This window comes from Saimiri boliviensis, chromosome 1 (assembly GCF_048565385.1).
Source record: "Saimiri boliviensis isolate mSaiBol1 chromosome 1, mSaiBol1.pri, whole genome shotgun sequence".
NCBI lineage: Eukaryota > Metazoa > Chordata > Mammalia > Primates > Cebidae > Saimiri > Saimiri boliviensis.
Genome location: NC_133449.1, coordinates 127,087,035 through 127,103,103, shown reverse-complemented (window position 1 = coordinate 127,103,103; position 16,069 = coordinate 127,087,035). Strand labels below are relative to the sequence as shown.

Here is a 16,069-nt window from a genome sequence, read left to right as displayed (position 1 = left end):
ATCTGGAAGAAGGGCTGAGCCCAGCCCCATCCTCCACTCCCCCACCAAATTTGGTTTGTTGGCACCTCCAACCTCCTGGTACCTCAGAGACATCTCTTTCCACTTTGAGCTCAGCGCCAGTGCCAGGCAGAGAAGAACTGAGATTTAGCGGGAGCTACAGGGCAGCACTCTTCTTGCCCCATGGCAGGGGGACTGCACGGAGCCCATTGTCATCAATATCTTCACTTACCACTGTTAGCGGGAACCTTAAGCCAGTTCATAAGAGTGGAGAAGTGGGTGAGACAGCAGAGGGGAGCCTTGCCATAAGCTCTCTTAACATACTTCAAATCAACAGTGTACATTCGGCCATAGAGAAGGTGAACGTGATCCCACCCAGGCTCTCATCCCATGAGCGTGTGTCAGGGAGGGAGGCTTGTGGTAAGGGTGATGAGACTGCCATCCACTAAGACCCACCAAGGCCTCCTCACCATAAGCATCTCACCACCCTGCGTGTGGCTTGGTTTTTAAGGGTTGGGGGAGTTCCCTAGCCCTGGCCTCTAACATCATCTGGTGCTCAGCCAGATCCCGTCCGTCACTCAGGGAAACGCCACGCTGGGCTTGTCAGCATCAGGTTGACACCTTTGGATGGGGTTTTCAGGGATGTTTTTATTCTGGTTTCCACCATACTTGGTGACTTGCGAGCCAGCCCCCATGTCAGGCACCACGTAGTGCACATTTCAGTGCATGCAGGGTCACCGTTGGCTAACGGACCCAGGGAGGACTCAAGGAAGACCCTTTGGTGGGATTGGAAATGTTATCTTCTGGTTTCCAAGTCCTGGAAAACTAAAGCTGGAGGCCTCACCTGAATGGCACCATGGGGAAGCCAGTCCCCAGGGAGCCCCCCATGGGTCCCCTGTTCCTGGAGTTCACACAGTTCTGTAGCTTCCTCCTCACCAAGTCATGTGACCAGCAGAAAAGCTGGGATGTCACTTTCAAGGTTAGATTATGGAAGCCTGCAGCTTGGTCTCGGGCATATTCTCTTTTTTTTTTTTTTTAATTGCATTTTAGGTTTTGGGGTACATGTGAAGAATATGCAAGATTGTTGCATAGGTACACACATGGCAGTGTGATTTGCTGCCTTCCTCTCCATCACCTATATCTGGCATTTCTCCCCATGCTATATCTCCCCACCTACCTACCCCCCCGCTATCCCTCCCCTGTTTCCCCCCGACAGACCCCAGTGTGTGATGCTCCCCTCCCTGTGTCCATGTGTTCTCATTGTTCAATACCCACCTATGAGTGAGAACATGCGGTGTTTTTGATTTTCTGTTCTCATGTCAGTTTGCTGAGAATGATGGTTTCCCGGTTCATTTATGTCCCTACAAAGGACATGAACTCATCATTTTTTATGGCTGCATAGTATTCCGTGGTGTATATGTGCCACATTTCCCCTGTCCAGTCTATCATTGATGGGCATTTGGGTTGGTTCCAGGTCTTTGCTATTGTAAACAGTGCTGCAGTGAACATTCGTGTGCATGTGTCCCTATAATAGAATGATTTATAATCCTTTGGATATATACCCAGTAATGGGATTGCTGGGTCAAATGGAATTTCTATGTCTGGGTCCTTGAGGAATCGCCACACTGTCTTCCACAATGGTTGAACTAATTTACACTCCCACCAACAGTGTAAAAGTGTTCCTATTTCTCCACATCCTCTCCAGCATCTGTTGTCTCCAGATTTTTTAATGATCACCATTCTAACTGGTGTGAGATGGTATCTCAATGTAGTTTTGATTTGCATTTCTCTAATGGCCAGTGATGAGCATTTTTTCATATGTCTGTTGGCCTTATGTATGTCTTCTTTTGTAAAGTGTCTGTTCATATCCTTCACCCACTTTTGAATGGGCTTATTTGTGTTTTTCTTGTAAATCTGTTTTAGTTCGTTGTAGATTCTGGATATTAGGGTCTCGGGCATATTCCCTCTCCCTCTGTTTCTGATTGCTGGCTTTGGAGAACCAGCAGCCATGTGGAGAGACCCTGTGGAGAGGTCCTGGGGCCTGCGGATCAATGACTGCATGAGTGAGCTGGGAGGCAGGCCCTCCAGCCCAGTCAGGCTCAGCCCCACCTAACATCTTGATGGACACATCCGAGAGACCCCTGAACCAGGACCACCCAACGGAGCTGCCCCTGGATTCTTGGCCCTCAGAAACTACATGAGATCATCTATGTGGAGGAATTTGCTGTGCCCAGCAGATGAGCAGCCCCAGGGCAGTGGTGTCCCGCTCCGCACGTCGATCCTGCCCCTGTGCTCACCTCCTGGGTTTCCTGTCATCAGTTGTGGTTGTCTTCCATAGGGTGCTTCCAGGCGAGGCTGGCCTGAGTGAGAACGAGCATCAGGACGCTCCCCAAGAGGTAGCCTTGGACATCAGTCTCAGCCACATCTACAAGGTGAGTCCAGCCGCCTGCTTCACTCAGGGCACTCTCGGTTCTCAGTCCAGACCCATTCAGCAGCTTAATTTGGGGAGCATCACGGAGCATCTCCAGCTAGCTCAGCACCATGGCAGGCACTATGCTGGCTGTGGGCCAGATGCTACAGAAACCATGTTGCTGGAAACAGGTCCCAATCCAGACCCCAAGAGAGGGTTCTTGGATCTTGCTCAAGAAAAAATTGGGGCTGGGCGCTGTGACTCATGCCTGTAATTACAGCACTTTGGGAGGCTAAGGCAGGCAGATCATTTGAGGTCAGTTTGAGATCAGCCTGACCAACATGGAGAAGCTTCATTTCTACTAAAAATACAAAAAATGGCTGGGTGTGGTGGCTCACGCCTGTAATCCCAGCACTTTGGGAGGCTGAGGCGAGTGGATCATGAGGTCAAGACATCGAGACCAACCTGGCCAACATGGTGAAACCCTGTCTCTACTAAAAATACAAAAATTAGCTGGGCATGGTGGCGCATGCCTGTAGGCCCAGCTACTCGGGAGGCTGAGGCAGGAGAATTGCTTGAAACTGGGATGCAGAGGTTACAGTGAGCTGAGGTCATGACACTGCACTCCAGCGACAGAGCCAGACTGTCTCAAAAAACAAAAATACGGCCGGGCGCGGTGGCTCAAGCCTGTAATCCCAGCACTTTGGGAGGCCGAGGCGGGTGGATCACGAGGTCGAGAGATCGAGACCAACCTGGTCAACATGGTGAAACCCCGTCTCTACTAAAAATACTAAAAATTAGCTGGGCGTGGTGGCGCGTGCCTGTAATCCCAGCTGCTCGGGAGGCTGAGGCAGGAGAATTGCCTGAACCCAGGAGGCGGAGGTTGCGGTGAGCCGAGATCGCGCCATTGCACTCCAGCCTGGGTAAGAAGAGCGAAACTCCGTCTCAAAAAAACAAAACAAAACAAAAACAAAAACAAAAATACAAAAAGCCAGGTGTGGCGGTGCCTGCCACACCGTAATCCCAGCTACTCAGGAGGCTGAGACAGGAGAAGCAAGTGCTTGAACCCAGGAGGTGGAGTTTGTGGTGCGCCGAGATCGTGCCATTGTACTTGCACTCCAGTCTGGGCAACGAGGGAAACTCTGTCTCAGGAGAAAAAAAAAGAAAGAAAGGAATAGGCAGGGTAGGGGGGCTCACACCTGTAATCCCAGCACTTTGGGAGGCCAAGGCAGGTAGATCACCTGAGGTCAGGAATTTGAGACCAGCCCGGCCATCATGGTGAAGCGCCGTCTCTACTAAAAATACAAAAATTAGCCAGGCATGGAGGCATGTGCCTGTAATCCCAGCTACTTGGAGGGCTGAGGCAGAATTGCTCAAAACCCAGAACTGACGGTTTCTCCCCTTTCTAGACATCATGGTGGCATGTGTAAACTGTCATGGTGCTGGTGGGAGTGTCTTTTAGCATGCTAATAACGTTATAATTAGCGTATAATGAGCAGTGAGGCCGACCAGAGGTCACTCTGGTCATCATCTTGGTTTTGGTGGGATCTGGCCAGCTTCTTGACTGCAACCTGTTTTATCAGCGGGGTCTTTGTGAGCTGTATCTTGTGCCAACCTCCTATCTTGTCTTGTAAGAATACCTAATCTCCTGGGAGTGCAGCCCAGTAGGTCTCAGGCTTATTTTACCCAGTCCCTATTCAAGATGGAGTCACTCTGGATCAAACGCCTCTGACAAGCTCACTTTCCACACCTGTGCTTGCCACTCAGGACCCTGCAGGGGCCCCAAATCCTGGCCTCACTGTTTCCTGAGCTCCTATCCAGCATGGCCTCAGGCTCACAGTGCCGTCCCTCCTGCCCAAGTGTCTCCCAGGTCCTCGATGTCCTCTCTTCTTCCCCCACGCCCTGGCCACCCCTGCCCTCTTCTCTTTCTCTCCAGTTTCTGTCGCTGTGTGCCCAGGCCCAGCCGGGGGCCTACACTGATGAGAACCTCATGGGCCTGATTGAGCTGCTGTGCCGCACCGGCCTGGATGTGGGGCTCTGCCTGCTGCCCAAGACCGACCTCCAGCAGCTTCTGCTCCTGCTCTTGGAGAACATCCAGGAGTGGCCAGGAAAGGTACCACGCACCCAGAGCCTGGTCCTCATGCAGCTTCGTCACTAGGGACCGAGGTGGCCCCTAGGGTGCCCTGGGTGGGGATGGCACTGCCTGGAGGTCATCGGAATGCCCCAGTCTCAGCCCACTTACTCCCCTGTGCTGTGCGGGCTGGGTGGCGAGGGCAGAAAGGAAGGCGGTGTCCTCCTGCAGCCCATGGGGTGCCTCTCATCTGCAGCTCCAGGAGCTGTGCTGCATCCTGAGCTGGGTGTCCGACCACCACCACAACCTGCTAGCCCTCGTGCAGTTCTTCCCGGATGTGACCTCTCGGAGCAGGTGCGTGCAGCCCCTCCGCCCCCTCCTCCCTCACACTCATCTCTTCAGGGTCTTAGAGGGATCCAGAATCCTCCCCCTCAGCCCCAACAAACCTCCCCCTCCCGATTTCTAATCTCCAGGAGGGAGGACTAAAAATATAACTCACTAATGAGTTCTTTACAAATGAAAAAAAGCCTAATTTTCTTAACATGGTCTTATTAGCAAAACAATTGCCTTCTGCAATTAGCTCCTGCCTGCAGTGCCCCCACCCTCCTTTGTTTGGGGCTCCCTCCCGAGTCTTCAGCTCTTTCTTGTTATTCAGACCTCAGCTGAATTTTGTCTCCTGATCACCCCACTTCCGCTCCCGCTCCCACACTCTCAGTTCATCCTTCGTTTTCTTTTCCGCCTAGCATTTACCTCTGCCAGAAATTATGTTACTCTTTGTTTCTTGTTTATGGCCCTGGCTGCCTTCAAAGTCGTCACCACCAGAGCAGCTGCCTTGTCAGGGTCACTGTCATATCGTCCCAGATCTAGAACAGTGCCTGGCGTGCTGTTTGGTGCTCTGTAAATTCTTTTCCAATCAATGAAGTGAGTAAACAAACTCAGCCCAGGAGCAGCTAAGGCCCACTGGCTGGATCTGTCCCTTCTTCTCCTCTCTCCACCTTCCTTCTCCCACTTTTGGCCCCAGTCTTGGAGAATTGCCTGCCCTTCCCAGGAGCAGATCCCTCCCGTCCCCTCGTCTCCCTCTTCTCTCTCCCTTTTCCCTTCTTTTTCTGGGCCTGTTCCTTTGCAGCTCCTCCCGCCTATAATGACGCTTCCCACCCCTCACCTTTGGCAGATACCTCTGTGTTACCCTCCACTGGGACCCCTTCCTCTGCAATGCTCAGAGGGTGGCCTCTGAGAGCAGGCTTGGAGTTTGAATTGCCTCACACCCCAGGGCCCAGCCTGGCAGAGGCTCTGCTTGTTGACCGAGTAAGTCACCTTCAGTTGTCCTGGCCTCCACTTCAGTGCTTAGTGGGGAGTCCCATCTCTTTTTCTATTTCCTGGGAATCTGGCTGGCAGAGAGGCAGCCTGTGCAGTTCAGAGAGGTCAGGTTTAACCCTCTCTCTGAAAGAATGGGACTTCTGGAAGCTCTGTCAGGGGACTCCCCAGGCCTCAGTGCGGGAGGCTGCCTGCGCTCCAGCAGTCTGGGATTTCTTCATGGGATGAAGAGGCTGACCCTGCCTCCTGATTCCCTGTTGTCCCCAAACTGTCCATCTACTCCACTGCACCAGCCAGAAATTACAGGTTTCTACCATCCCCACCTGTTACCCGCTTCATTCCTAAATCCCGTCCTTCCTGCCTTCTATATCCTAAACCCTAAACCCAACTCCATGACAGCCAGGACCGTGTCTGGGTTATGTAAATCAGTCATCTCCTTTCCTGCTTTCATCTCACTAGCTCACCTGGAGGCGGTGGAGGCGTTCTGTTTCTTCCTCTTCCCCGAAGTCTGTCTGCTCTGTGGGTTCCTGTGATGATCATGTCTCTGCCTTGCCCTGCTCCCCACTGCCTGCAGGGCCAGGTCCAAATTCTTAGGCTGGCCCCTAGCCTCCCTCGTCCAGCAGTTTCTCATTTGCTCCATCCAGGCCATGGTGTTTGTGTTGTGTTCTTTTCCTCTCTCACACACACACAATAAACCTCACACTTTTTCATACCTGCATAGTATTTCCCTAGTGTGTGTGCCACTGTCATCTACTAATACTGGACATGCTTCCAGTGACAATTTATATGAGCCTTGAGCATCTGGGCAGATATTTCTATGGGATAAATTCCTTGGAGTGAAATTGCAACCCTAAAGTGTGTTAAGCTGGACCTACTAGTAATACCACCAAATGGGTATGAAAATGCGTATTTTTCTGCATTCTCATTAATGTTACATATTCTCAGTTTTGTTTTTGAGTTTTAGTCAATCTAGTGAGTAGAAAATGGCATCCCATGGTTCTAATTTTCATTTCCCTGATTGCCAGTGAAATTGAGTATCTTTTCATGTATTTATTGGCCTTTTGTGTTTCTCTTACTGTAAATTACCTTTTGGTATTTCTTACCCACGTTTCTATCAGGTAATTTATCTTCTTAACAACTGTATCGATCTTCATGTTGCTTATTATGTTACAACGCGTTTTCTCTGAAGGTTATAAATTGTCCTTTTTAAATCTTTATGTATCTGAACTGGAATTTTTTTTTTTTTTACTTTTTTAATATATGTTTTGTTTTAGAATAGATTTAGATTCACAGGGCAGTTTTATGGCTAATACAGAGAATTGATTGGGATTTTTGTGTGATTTAGTTTTTCTGTATGGAAGAGGAAGGGTTTTCCCACCAAGACCATAAAAATAGTGTGCTTTCTTTTCTTTCAGGATTGTATAACTTTGTTTCTTTCAGCTCTTAATCCCATCTGTAATCTGTTTGTCCTCCATATGAGATAAGGATCTAACTTTCTTTTCCATCCCCAAAGAGCCAGTGGACCCAACATCAATTTTTTTGTCTTTTGTTTTGTATTGTTTTTTGAGACAGGGTCTTACTCTATCACCCAGCCGGAGTGCAGTGGCACCCTCATGACTCACTGCAGTCTCGACCTCTTGGGATCAAGCGATCCTCTTGCCTCAACCTCCTTAGTACCTAGAACTACAAACACATGCCACCACACCATCTAGTTTTTAATTTTTTTGTACAAAGTCTCCCTACGTTGTTCAAGCTGGTCTTGAACCACTGGACTAAAGTGATTCTCCCACTTCATCCTCCCAAAGTGCTGGGATCACAGGTGTGAGCCACCATGCCTGATTTTTTGGTCTTAATGATTCATCCTTTCAAGACAGATTTGAAGCTACCTTCTCCATATCCTAAGTTTATGACTTCACTCCTTCATCTGTTAGCCACGTTAAAACTGATTTCATGAATCAGTGTCTTTTGTGGAATCTGTCTGTAGCTCCAGGGCCCGTGGCAATTGCCCTTTAAATGCCAAGGAATGAATGAAACAACATCCTGCGCCTGCCTTTCAGGCAGCCACGCCAGCAGGGCGATGCTTTGTGCCAAGAGCTTTACTAGGAAGGAGGGCACCTTATCGGGATCAGTGTTGTTGATTGCATTTTTACTTTTCTCAATAGACAAAAGCAAATAGAACAAAATTCAGAAGGTACCAAGGAGTACCCTTTTGAAAGTACTCCTTTCAAATTTGATGTTGCAAATGTGCCCCTTCCCCTGAGCCAGTGCCACCTGGCGGGTCGCCAGCCTCTGCCTGTGCACGTGTGCATGTACCCGCCGTTCCTGCACCTTCTTTGCATTTCAGGGTATGTTTTGGCTGTCATCCCTGATTGGGTTGTAAAGAGCTCCTAATTCTTTTTTCCTGCCGCGTTGTACTCACTGTGGGTCTTCAGTGAGCCGCTGCCCCACTGTGCTCCCCGTGTCAGCCGCAGAGCTTGCTGGCCGCCTTCGCTGGTGGCTACCCCACTGGGCTTTGTGCCCAGACTGACCCCACGAAGAAGGGCAGATTGTTGTACGAGGGGCTGTCACACTCTTTGTCTACTCGACTGACTGGTTCGGCACAAAGCAAGAGCCCCCGCTGACGCCGGTGCGGCACTCCCGCAGCCCCTGCCTCAGTGCTCAAGACTTCATGGGATGCACTGCAAATTTAAGGAAGAGCTGGGCCTAACCATGAACATGAAAGTGAATACTAAGGCAGACCACCGAAAGAGAGCCAAGGGGAAGAGAAGGTTCTTGGAGGGAAATCCACCTTGGGAGGTGGCCCGACTAGGGCAGCTCAGGCAGCTTTGGGAAGAGCAGCATGCCATCCCCGCTTCTGTTCAGGGCTCCCACAGCGGCTCGCACATCACTGAAAGCAGATGTCCCAGGCTCCGGGGACCCTCCTCCTTCACCGCCTACGGCTGTTGGTTAAACATCCTGTGTGTGCTGCTTCAAAGCAGAAGGGCAGATGAAGCCAGCTCATGCGAGCTGTCAGGTCAGATAGAGGAATGGTAGAAGCCTGTTTAGCATGGCTCACAAAACTAGCCCTGACAATGACGTAGAGTTCTTTGCCTGGCGGACAGGAATGGATCTGAAAGGTCAGTGCCACACCCCGTGTTGGCAGGATGTGAGGAAACACATGCTCGCTTCCCTGCTCACAAGGTGCAGTCAGTGGTCTCTCTGGAGGCCAATTTGGCAAAAATCAAGCAAATGACATTAAAATGTGCAAACGCTTCGAAAAACTAGATTGTTTTCTGGGGAACTAGATAGCAAGTGAAGTTTCGTTGACGAGGATGTTTGGCGTAGCAATGTCATGTTAGGAACTGGACACTGCCTCAGTGCCCCACCATCAATGCAGTTCTCCCCGTGGTATTTTATAGTACCTAAAAATGACATCACAGGAAAATGAGGAAGTTAATGAGATAAAGGTGAATGGGAAAAAGGCTTTGAAACCACATATGAAGTGTGATCCTAGTTCTGATGTTAGGGGAAAAGAAAAGTCATCTTTGGATGTGAGGTTATTAGGGGTGGCTTTGGTCGCCTTGGGCTTGTTTCCACTTTCTAAAGACTCTGTCGGCTTCCCAGCTCCTACTCTTACCCCGACACCCAGTTCTTAACAAATAGCCAAAATCACTTCTGTTTAGTAAGTTCTTAAAGTTCTGTTGGCCAAGTACAGTGGCTCATGCCTATAATCCCAGCACTTTCGGAGGCCAAGGTGGGTGGGTCACTTGAGGTCAGGAGTTCGACCCCAGCCTGGCCAACATCGTGAAAACTTGTCTCTACTAAAAATACAACAACAAAAAATTAACTGGGCCTGGTGGTGCGCACCTGTAGTCTGAGCTGCTCAGGAGGGTGAGACAGGAGAATCACTTGAATCCAGGAGGTGGCGGTTGCAGTGAGTTGAGATTGTGCCATTGCACTCCAGCCTGGGAGACAGAGGGAGACTTCATCTCAAAAAAAAAAAAAAAATGGTTATATATAATTTTAAGACTTATACAAATGTTGAGAAGGTAGTAAAATGGACTCCATGCACCCATTTTCTACCTCAGCAGACACAGCCATGGAGACTCCTCCTTCCTTCACCCACTGCCCCCCACCCCTGCCCTAGATCATTATGAAGCAAATGATAAGACCTCTTGTCTTATTCAGTAGGTGTCTCTAAAAAGATAAGGCCTTGGTTCGTTTGTTGTTGTTGGAAACAATCTGTCGCCCAGCCACAGGAGTGCAGTAACACCATCAAGGCTCACTGTGGCTTCAACCTCCTGAGCTTAAGTGATCCTCCTGCCTCAGCCTCCCAAGTAGCTGGGACTACAGGCGTTCACCACCCAACCCAGCTAATTTCTTTAAATTTTTGTAAAGACAGAGTCTCCCTATGTTGCCCAGCCTGGTCTTAGACCCCTGGGCTCAAGTGATCCTCCCACCTTGACCTCCCAAAGTGGTGAGATCAGAGGCATGAGCCACAGTGCCCAGCCCTTGGTGGGTATTTTAAAACATAATTACAACATCATGATGACATCTAAAAATTGAAGCATAAAAGAGCTGTCATAAGCAATTGAGTCACTTCCCTACTCTAGAATCTTCCAAGACTTTGCATCATCTTGGAAGGAAGCCTGGAGTCTTTGAGGTGGCCACTAAGGCCCCTTTGCGGTGTGGCCTTGCCCTCTGCTCTTCTCCTCCCTGTCCCTGGGGTGCACTGGGCACTTGTGTCTTGATTCCTGCCCTCCCCCATTCCCCCTGTTGGTAGGAGACTCCCACGTTCCCATTATGATGGTCTCTGCCCACATGTCACCGCCTCAGAGAGGCTTCACCTGATCCTTTTTCCAAATGTGTTCCCACTTCAAGGCTCTGCAGAACCTCCCTTTTCATTTTTTTCTACTACCAGGACCAGAAGTAAATTGTGACCTGGCCCTTCCCACGAGAGAGTGAGCTCCCTGAGCGGGAGGGCTCCTTCCATCTCTCGTATGACTGCATCCCCAGCACCAGAACAGAGCAGGGACTAGAATATCACGGGTGCTGAGTAAATATTTAGTGAATAAGTAGAAGCCAACGTTTGGCTCTCTTCTGATCTCTGTTCTTGTGATGGAAATACATTGAGGTTTGCAGGGGGTGTGGGCTTCCTTCCTGTGTTGGGGAAGCATCTTCCTGGCACCTCCCTCTGCACAGAAGCTGGGAGTCAGGCACTCCTTTGTTTCACCTCTGGGAGCAAGACCCAGGCCAAACCACTTGGATGCTCCTGAGGAAAGGACTCAGGGACAGCAGTCCTCACAGGCTCTTCTGGGCAGAGACCCTGCTGCCCCACGTCCCTCAGCCAGGTTCTCCATCTTCCCATGAATTCTGGAGCACCCCAGGATCCTCTGAGCATTCTTCTGTCTGGAGCAACCAGCCAAGGAGGTTCTGTGTGGCTGCCAAGGAAGAACTGACTGATGGAGTGGAATTGAAGGCAGCCTAGGGAAAGAGCAGCCTCACACTCGTCAGGTCCTTGTGCACCAGGGATAAGAATGGGGACAGAGGGCCAGGCGCGGTGGCTCAAGCCTGTAATCCCAGCACTTTGGGAGGCTGAGGCGGGTGGATCATGAGGTCAAGAGATCGAGACCATCCTGGTCAGCATGGTGAAACCCCGTCTCTACTAAAAATACAAAAATTAGCTGGGCGTGGTGGCGCATGCCTGTAATCCCAGCTACTCAGGAGGTTGAGGCAGGAGAATTGCCTGAACTCAGGAGACGGAGGTTGCGGTGAGCCGAGATCGCACCATTGCACTCCAGCCTGGATACCAAGAGTGAAACTCCGTCTCAAAAAAAAAAAAGAGTGGGGACAGGCACAGATGCATCATGGCCTCCCTCGGAGCCCTCCTCGTTTCCCTCTCACTCGCGTTCACTGTCCTCACTGTGGGGCCAGCGGGCCCCCCTTTCCCTCCTCCCCTCACCACTGCCAGGCCCTGGGTCAGTTCCTGGACACTTCTCTACTGTGGACTCCCTGCCTGCCTGCTCTCAGACCTGAAACTGCACGGCCAGAGTGATGCCCCATGTATGTCCCTTGTCCCCGCCTCGGCCCCTGACCCCTTCGGGCTGCCCGGAGCCACTGGGAGTTCCTGGCCAGCCTCCTGGGGACCTCCGCAGACTCCATGCTTCCTGCTGCTGAAGCCTCTGCACTCCCAGCCAGCAGCCACCCCCACCACACAAACGCAGTGCACTCACAGCTCTGACCTCCCTGCTGCACCGCACCCTTAATTCTGGATCCCAGCAGTCCTGCCTCTCCCAGAACCTTCTGCAGTCATCTTTTCTTGTACTGTTTGCTTTTTGTTCACCAGCTTTCTCTGCAGCAAGTAAATGTGTTCTTGTGTCTCTTACCTCAAAACAGCCATTCCATCTCCACCCACGTCTCCCTCACGCTTCTGCCGCAGCTCCAGGCTTCCTCCCCCCAGTGCTCACTCACTTTTGGATGAGTCCTGCCCACCCTCGGGAAGGTGGAATTCTTCAGAGCTCAGAGCATCAGAGAGAGTTCTCACCGGGGGTGGGAAAGGCCAAAATGTTCTGGAAGGAGACAGCCAAGGCCCAGTCAACCTGGAGATTTCAGAAGGGCACCAAATCTAGAGGGACAAGAGGCAAGATGAAGGTCCCGTCTGGAGCCTGGGCTGGCCAGGAGGCAGACAGCAGCCGGAAGGTGGGCAGCAGTCAGGCAGGCTGCGATCGCCAGGAAGGGGACGTGGCTGGGGAGGACGCTGCTCCCTCTTGGGAGCAGGGTAGGATGTCTGAGTGACCCGAAGGGCCAGGAGCTGAGGAGACACCACCTGTGGCAACAGGCACTCCAGCCAAGCTGCTGCATCACCAGGGACTCCTTGGGCCCTTCCGGACAAGCAGCCATCACTTCCTTCCCTGAGCTTCCCAACCCCTCCTGGCTTTCTCAGCTGCCCTCAGCCATGCCCCTCCCCCACCAGCCCTGGAGTCCTGGTGAGTCTCAGGATTCCACCCCAGCCCCTTTTCTCTTGTGGCGCCAGCCCATGGAGTCGGTGGTGTTGGGTGCCCCTAGCCTGCCCTGCCAGCCATGCCAGGAGTCGCTTCTGCCAAAGGTGGTCACCTTATCAGGGCTGGGCCCCTTTCCTGTCAGCAGCCCAATGCTGGATCACGAAGGTCTTCCCTGTTGCCTTAGCTGAGGATGTCTCTGAAGGACCTTGCCAGCTCTGGAGTCCTCATGGGGTCGGCTGAGGCCTTCACTGTCTGTCCCCACATAAATTCCCTGCATCCTCTCTCTCCCACATAAATTCCCTGCATACTGATAGCCATTTCAGAGCCTACTTTCTAGGGAGGCCAGCCTGAGACACCATCTTACCGGTTTCCCAGGCCTCAACTCTGGGCATATGCTAGCAGCTCCCTAATGAATACCTGTGGCTGGACTTTTCTGCTGAACATCAATCTGGTGGCGAATGTCTGGGATTCAGGATGTGGGACACAGGAGCCACCTTCTTCCCAGGAGGACCCTTTCCTGGTCTTCCATGGCTCCATGAGTGGCACCCCTGCCTGCCCACTGCCCAGGCCTGGAGTCTTATGGACAGATTCGGTGCCCCGGAGCTCCCCAGTCTCCCGTAGTGCTCATCCTCCTCGTCACCCTCCCTGCTGCTGCCTCAGTGCAGCTCTTGCTCCAACATCCTTGAGTTTCCGCCAGAGCATCACAGTGTGCCTTTCCAGGCTCTTTCCACCAGCTTTACCCCCTGCATCCGGGAGTGTGACCTTCCTTCAGATGCTCATGTAGTCACATCGCTGATGTGCTTAAAATCCTTCAGACTTTCCCCCTCAGGGTGAACAGCCCAGCCTGGGGGCCTTGGTGCCCCCTGCCTCCTTCAGGCTTCCACGCTTTTGCCGCATCCTGGAACTTGGCAGCCACCCCAACTTAAGATGATCACTTGCCTCCAAGCTTTTCTGCATCTGTCTCCTCCTCCTGGAGAGGGCTCTTCCCATCCTCCTCCGCTGCCTGGTTCACATCTCTTCAGCCTCTAGATTAGGCTCGCAGCCCCTGTTGCAGGCCCATCGGGCTGGTGCCCTCACTGCCTCGGGCCGTGAGCATCAGAGGGACAGGTGCTGCGGCCATGCTCCTTGAGTGCACAGAGCCCGGCACAGTGTGGGGACTCACTGAGCACACTCGTGCTGTGTCTGTTTCTGGAGGGCAGATTTTTTTTTTTTTTTTTTTTTTTTTAGGTGGAGTCTCATTCTGTTGCCAGACTGGAGTGCAGTGGTGCGATCTTGGCTGCTACAACCTACGCCTCCCAGGTTCAAGCAATTCTCCTGCCTCAGCCTCCTGAGTAGGTGGGACTATAGGCATGCACCATCACACCCAGCTAATTTTTGTATTTTTTTTAGTAGAGATGGGATTTCACCATGTTGGCCAGGATGGTCTCGATCTCTTGACCTCGTGATTTGCCCACCTCGGCCTCCCAAAGTGCTGGGATTACAGGTGTGAGCCACCATTCCCAGCCTGGAGGGCAGATTTCAAAGAAGCATAAAGAGGTAGGACAAAAAAAAAAAAAAAAAAAAAAAACAGATTCTAGGGCCGGGTGCTGTGGCTCACACCTGTAATCCCAGCACTTTGGGAGGCCAAGGCAGGTGGATCACTTGAGGTCAGGAGTTTGAGACCAGCCTGGCAAACATGGTGAAACCCGTCTGCACTAAAAATACAAAAATTAGCCAGTTGTGGTGGCGGTGCCTGTAATCCTAGATATTCAGGAGGCTGAGGCAGGAGAATCGCTTGAACCCAGGAGGCGGAGGTTGTTGTAGAGAGCTGAGAGTGCACCACTGCACTCCAGCCTGGGCAGCACACCAAGACTCCGTCTCAAAAAAAAAAAGATTCTAAGAAGAGAGATGCCTCAGGTGGGCTGGGAGATCTTGCACTAAAACTTTGAATGTGTATGACAAAGGAATCCAGTAAAGAAAAGGAGGGAAGTATTAAGGGCTACAGGGGCTCCTCTCAGAGCTTGTGCGTCGTCTCAGGTTTGGAAAGAAGGGTACAAAGTAAGGCAACTGGACAAATGGCACGGACCAGTGGGAGTATTGTTGAGAAATGCCAAAGGCCATACAAGGAGTTTCCATGTAGTTATTTTTGAACCAAGGAGTGCGGTTTGGGGCTGACAGTAAAATGTTAGCCCTGATGCAGAGAGAGCAACACTATATAACTCCTGTTTTGCTTCTGTTGTCTTTGTCAAGGAGAACAGTTTTTTATCTGGAATCAAATATTGGTCGTTGAAGGGGCTTAAAGCCTAAGAGAGTGTGGGAGGCTGCATGACCGACCTCACTGTGCAGCTGAGGCTGTCTCACTGCTGCTGGGAGACATGCAGATGGGGCCATCGCTCCATGGGGACTTTTGGAGGTGGAGGGCTTGCAGGAGATGGGGGCGATGGTGCTTGATGTGTGGGCTTGGTGTGCTCGTCAATGTCATTCTCTAGGGGATGGCTTGGGAGCACATACATCGAAAAGGAAGCACTGGTTTCCAGGAGTCCTAAGAAGAAATCATACCCGGCAAGCCTCACTTACTTTTCCACAGGTCAACCAGAATCATACTACAGAGAGGACTGTCCAGTGCCTGTATGTAGGTTTCCTGGGCATTTGGTAGAAGCTGTCGTCATAGCCTGGGTTCAGCATGAAGGAATGCAGCTGAACGAGGATAGAATGAAGCGGGCTCATTATCAAAAGGTGCTGCTGGCCGTCAGAGTGTGCCCAGAAGGCAGAGCCTGCAGCCACCCGGAGTTCTGTCTCCACTCACAGGTTGGCCAGGGCAGGCCCAGTGTTTTAGATAAGGCTATTAATGAAACAATGGTCAGATTCACAGATGACATGAATACAACTGACAGCAGACTGAAGATCCCAGAAGATCTCAACAGACCGTAATGGTGGACTGAGTTGAAAAGAGAGGCCCAGCTGCACAATTAAGAACAGGATCTGGGAAATGGCATTTGACAGCAAGAAGTGTGGAAAAAAAAGACTTTGGGCTCAATCTGTTAACTGCGTTGTGCTGTGGGGCTGCCAAGAAAATGAACATCAGCTTCAACTCCAAGTGTCTCACTTGAAAGGGAACATTGACAACCCCCGGGGGGCCCTCAGAAGACCCAAACCAAAATGCAAAAAAAGATGCCAAAAGATGGGAAGCGGGGCTGTGGTGCTTGCAGGAAGGGGTAGCCATGGAAATGTAGCAACTTCTTCCAAGTGGTCGGAGGACCTATCCTGGTGGAGAGCTCCCTCCCAGAGGCCCCAGAGGTTGGGATCCAGAAGCTGAGC

General features: G+C 51.4%; 1 protein-coding gene across 1 annotated transcript in view; it reads left to right on the top strand.

The window, feature by feature from the left end:
- The window catches only part of FAM178B (family with sequence similarity 178 member B), a 118,597-nt gene that overhangs the window by 70,886 nt on the left and 31,642 nt on the right, over window positions 1–16,069 (top strand). Inside the window, 3 exon segments of the mRNA XM_010352038.3 lie at window positions 2,336–2,429; window positions 4,344–4,520; window positions 4,735–4,832. Coding sequence (XP_010350340.2) covers window positions 2,336–2,429; window positions 4,344–4,520; window positions 4,735–4,832 — 369 coding nt within the window.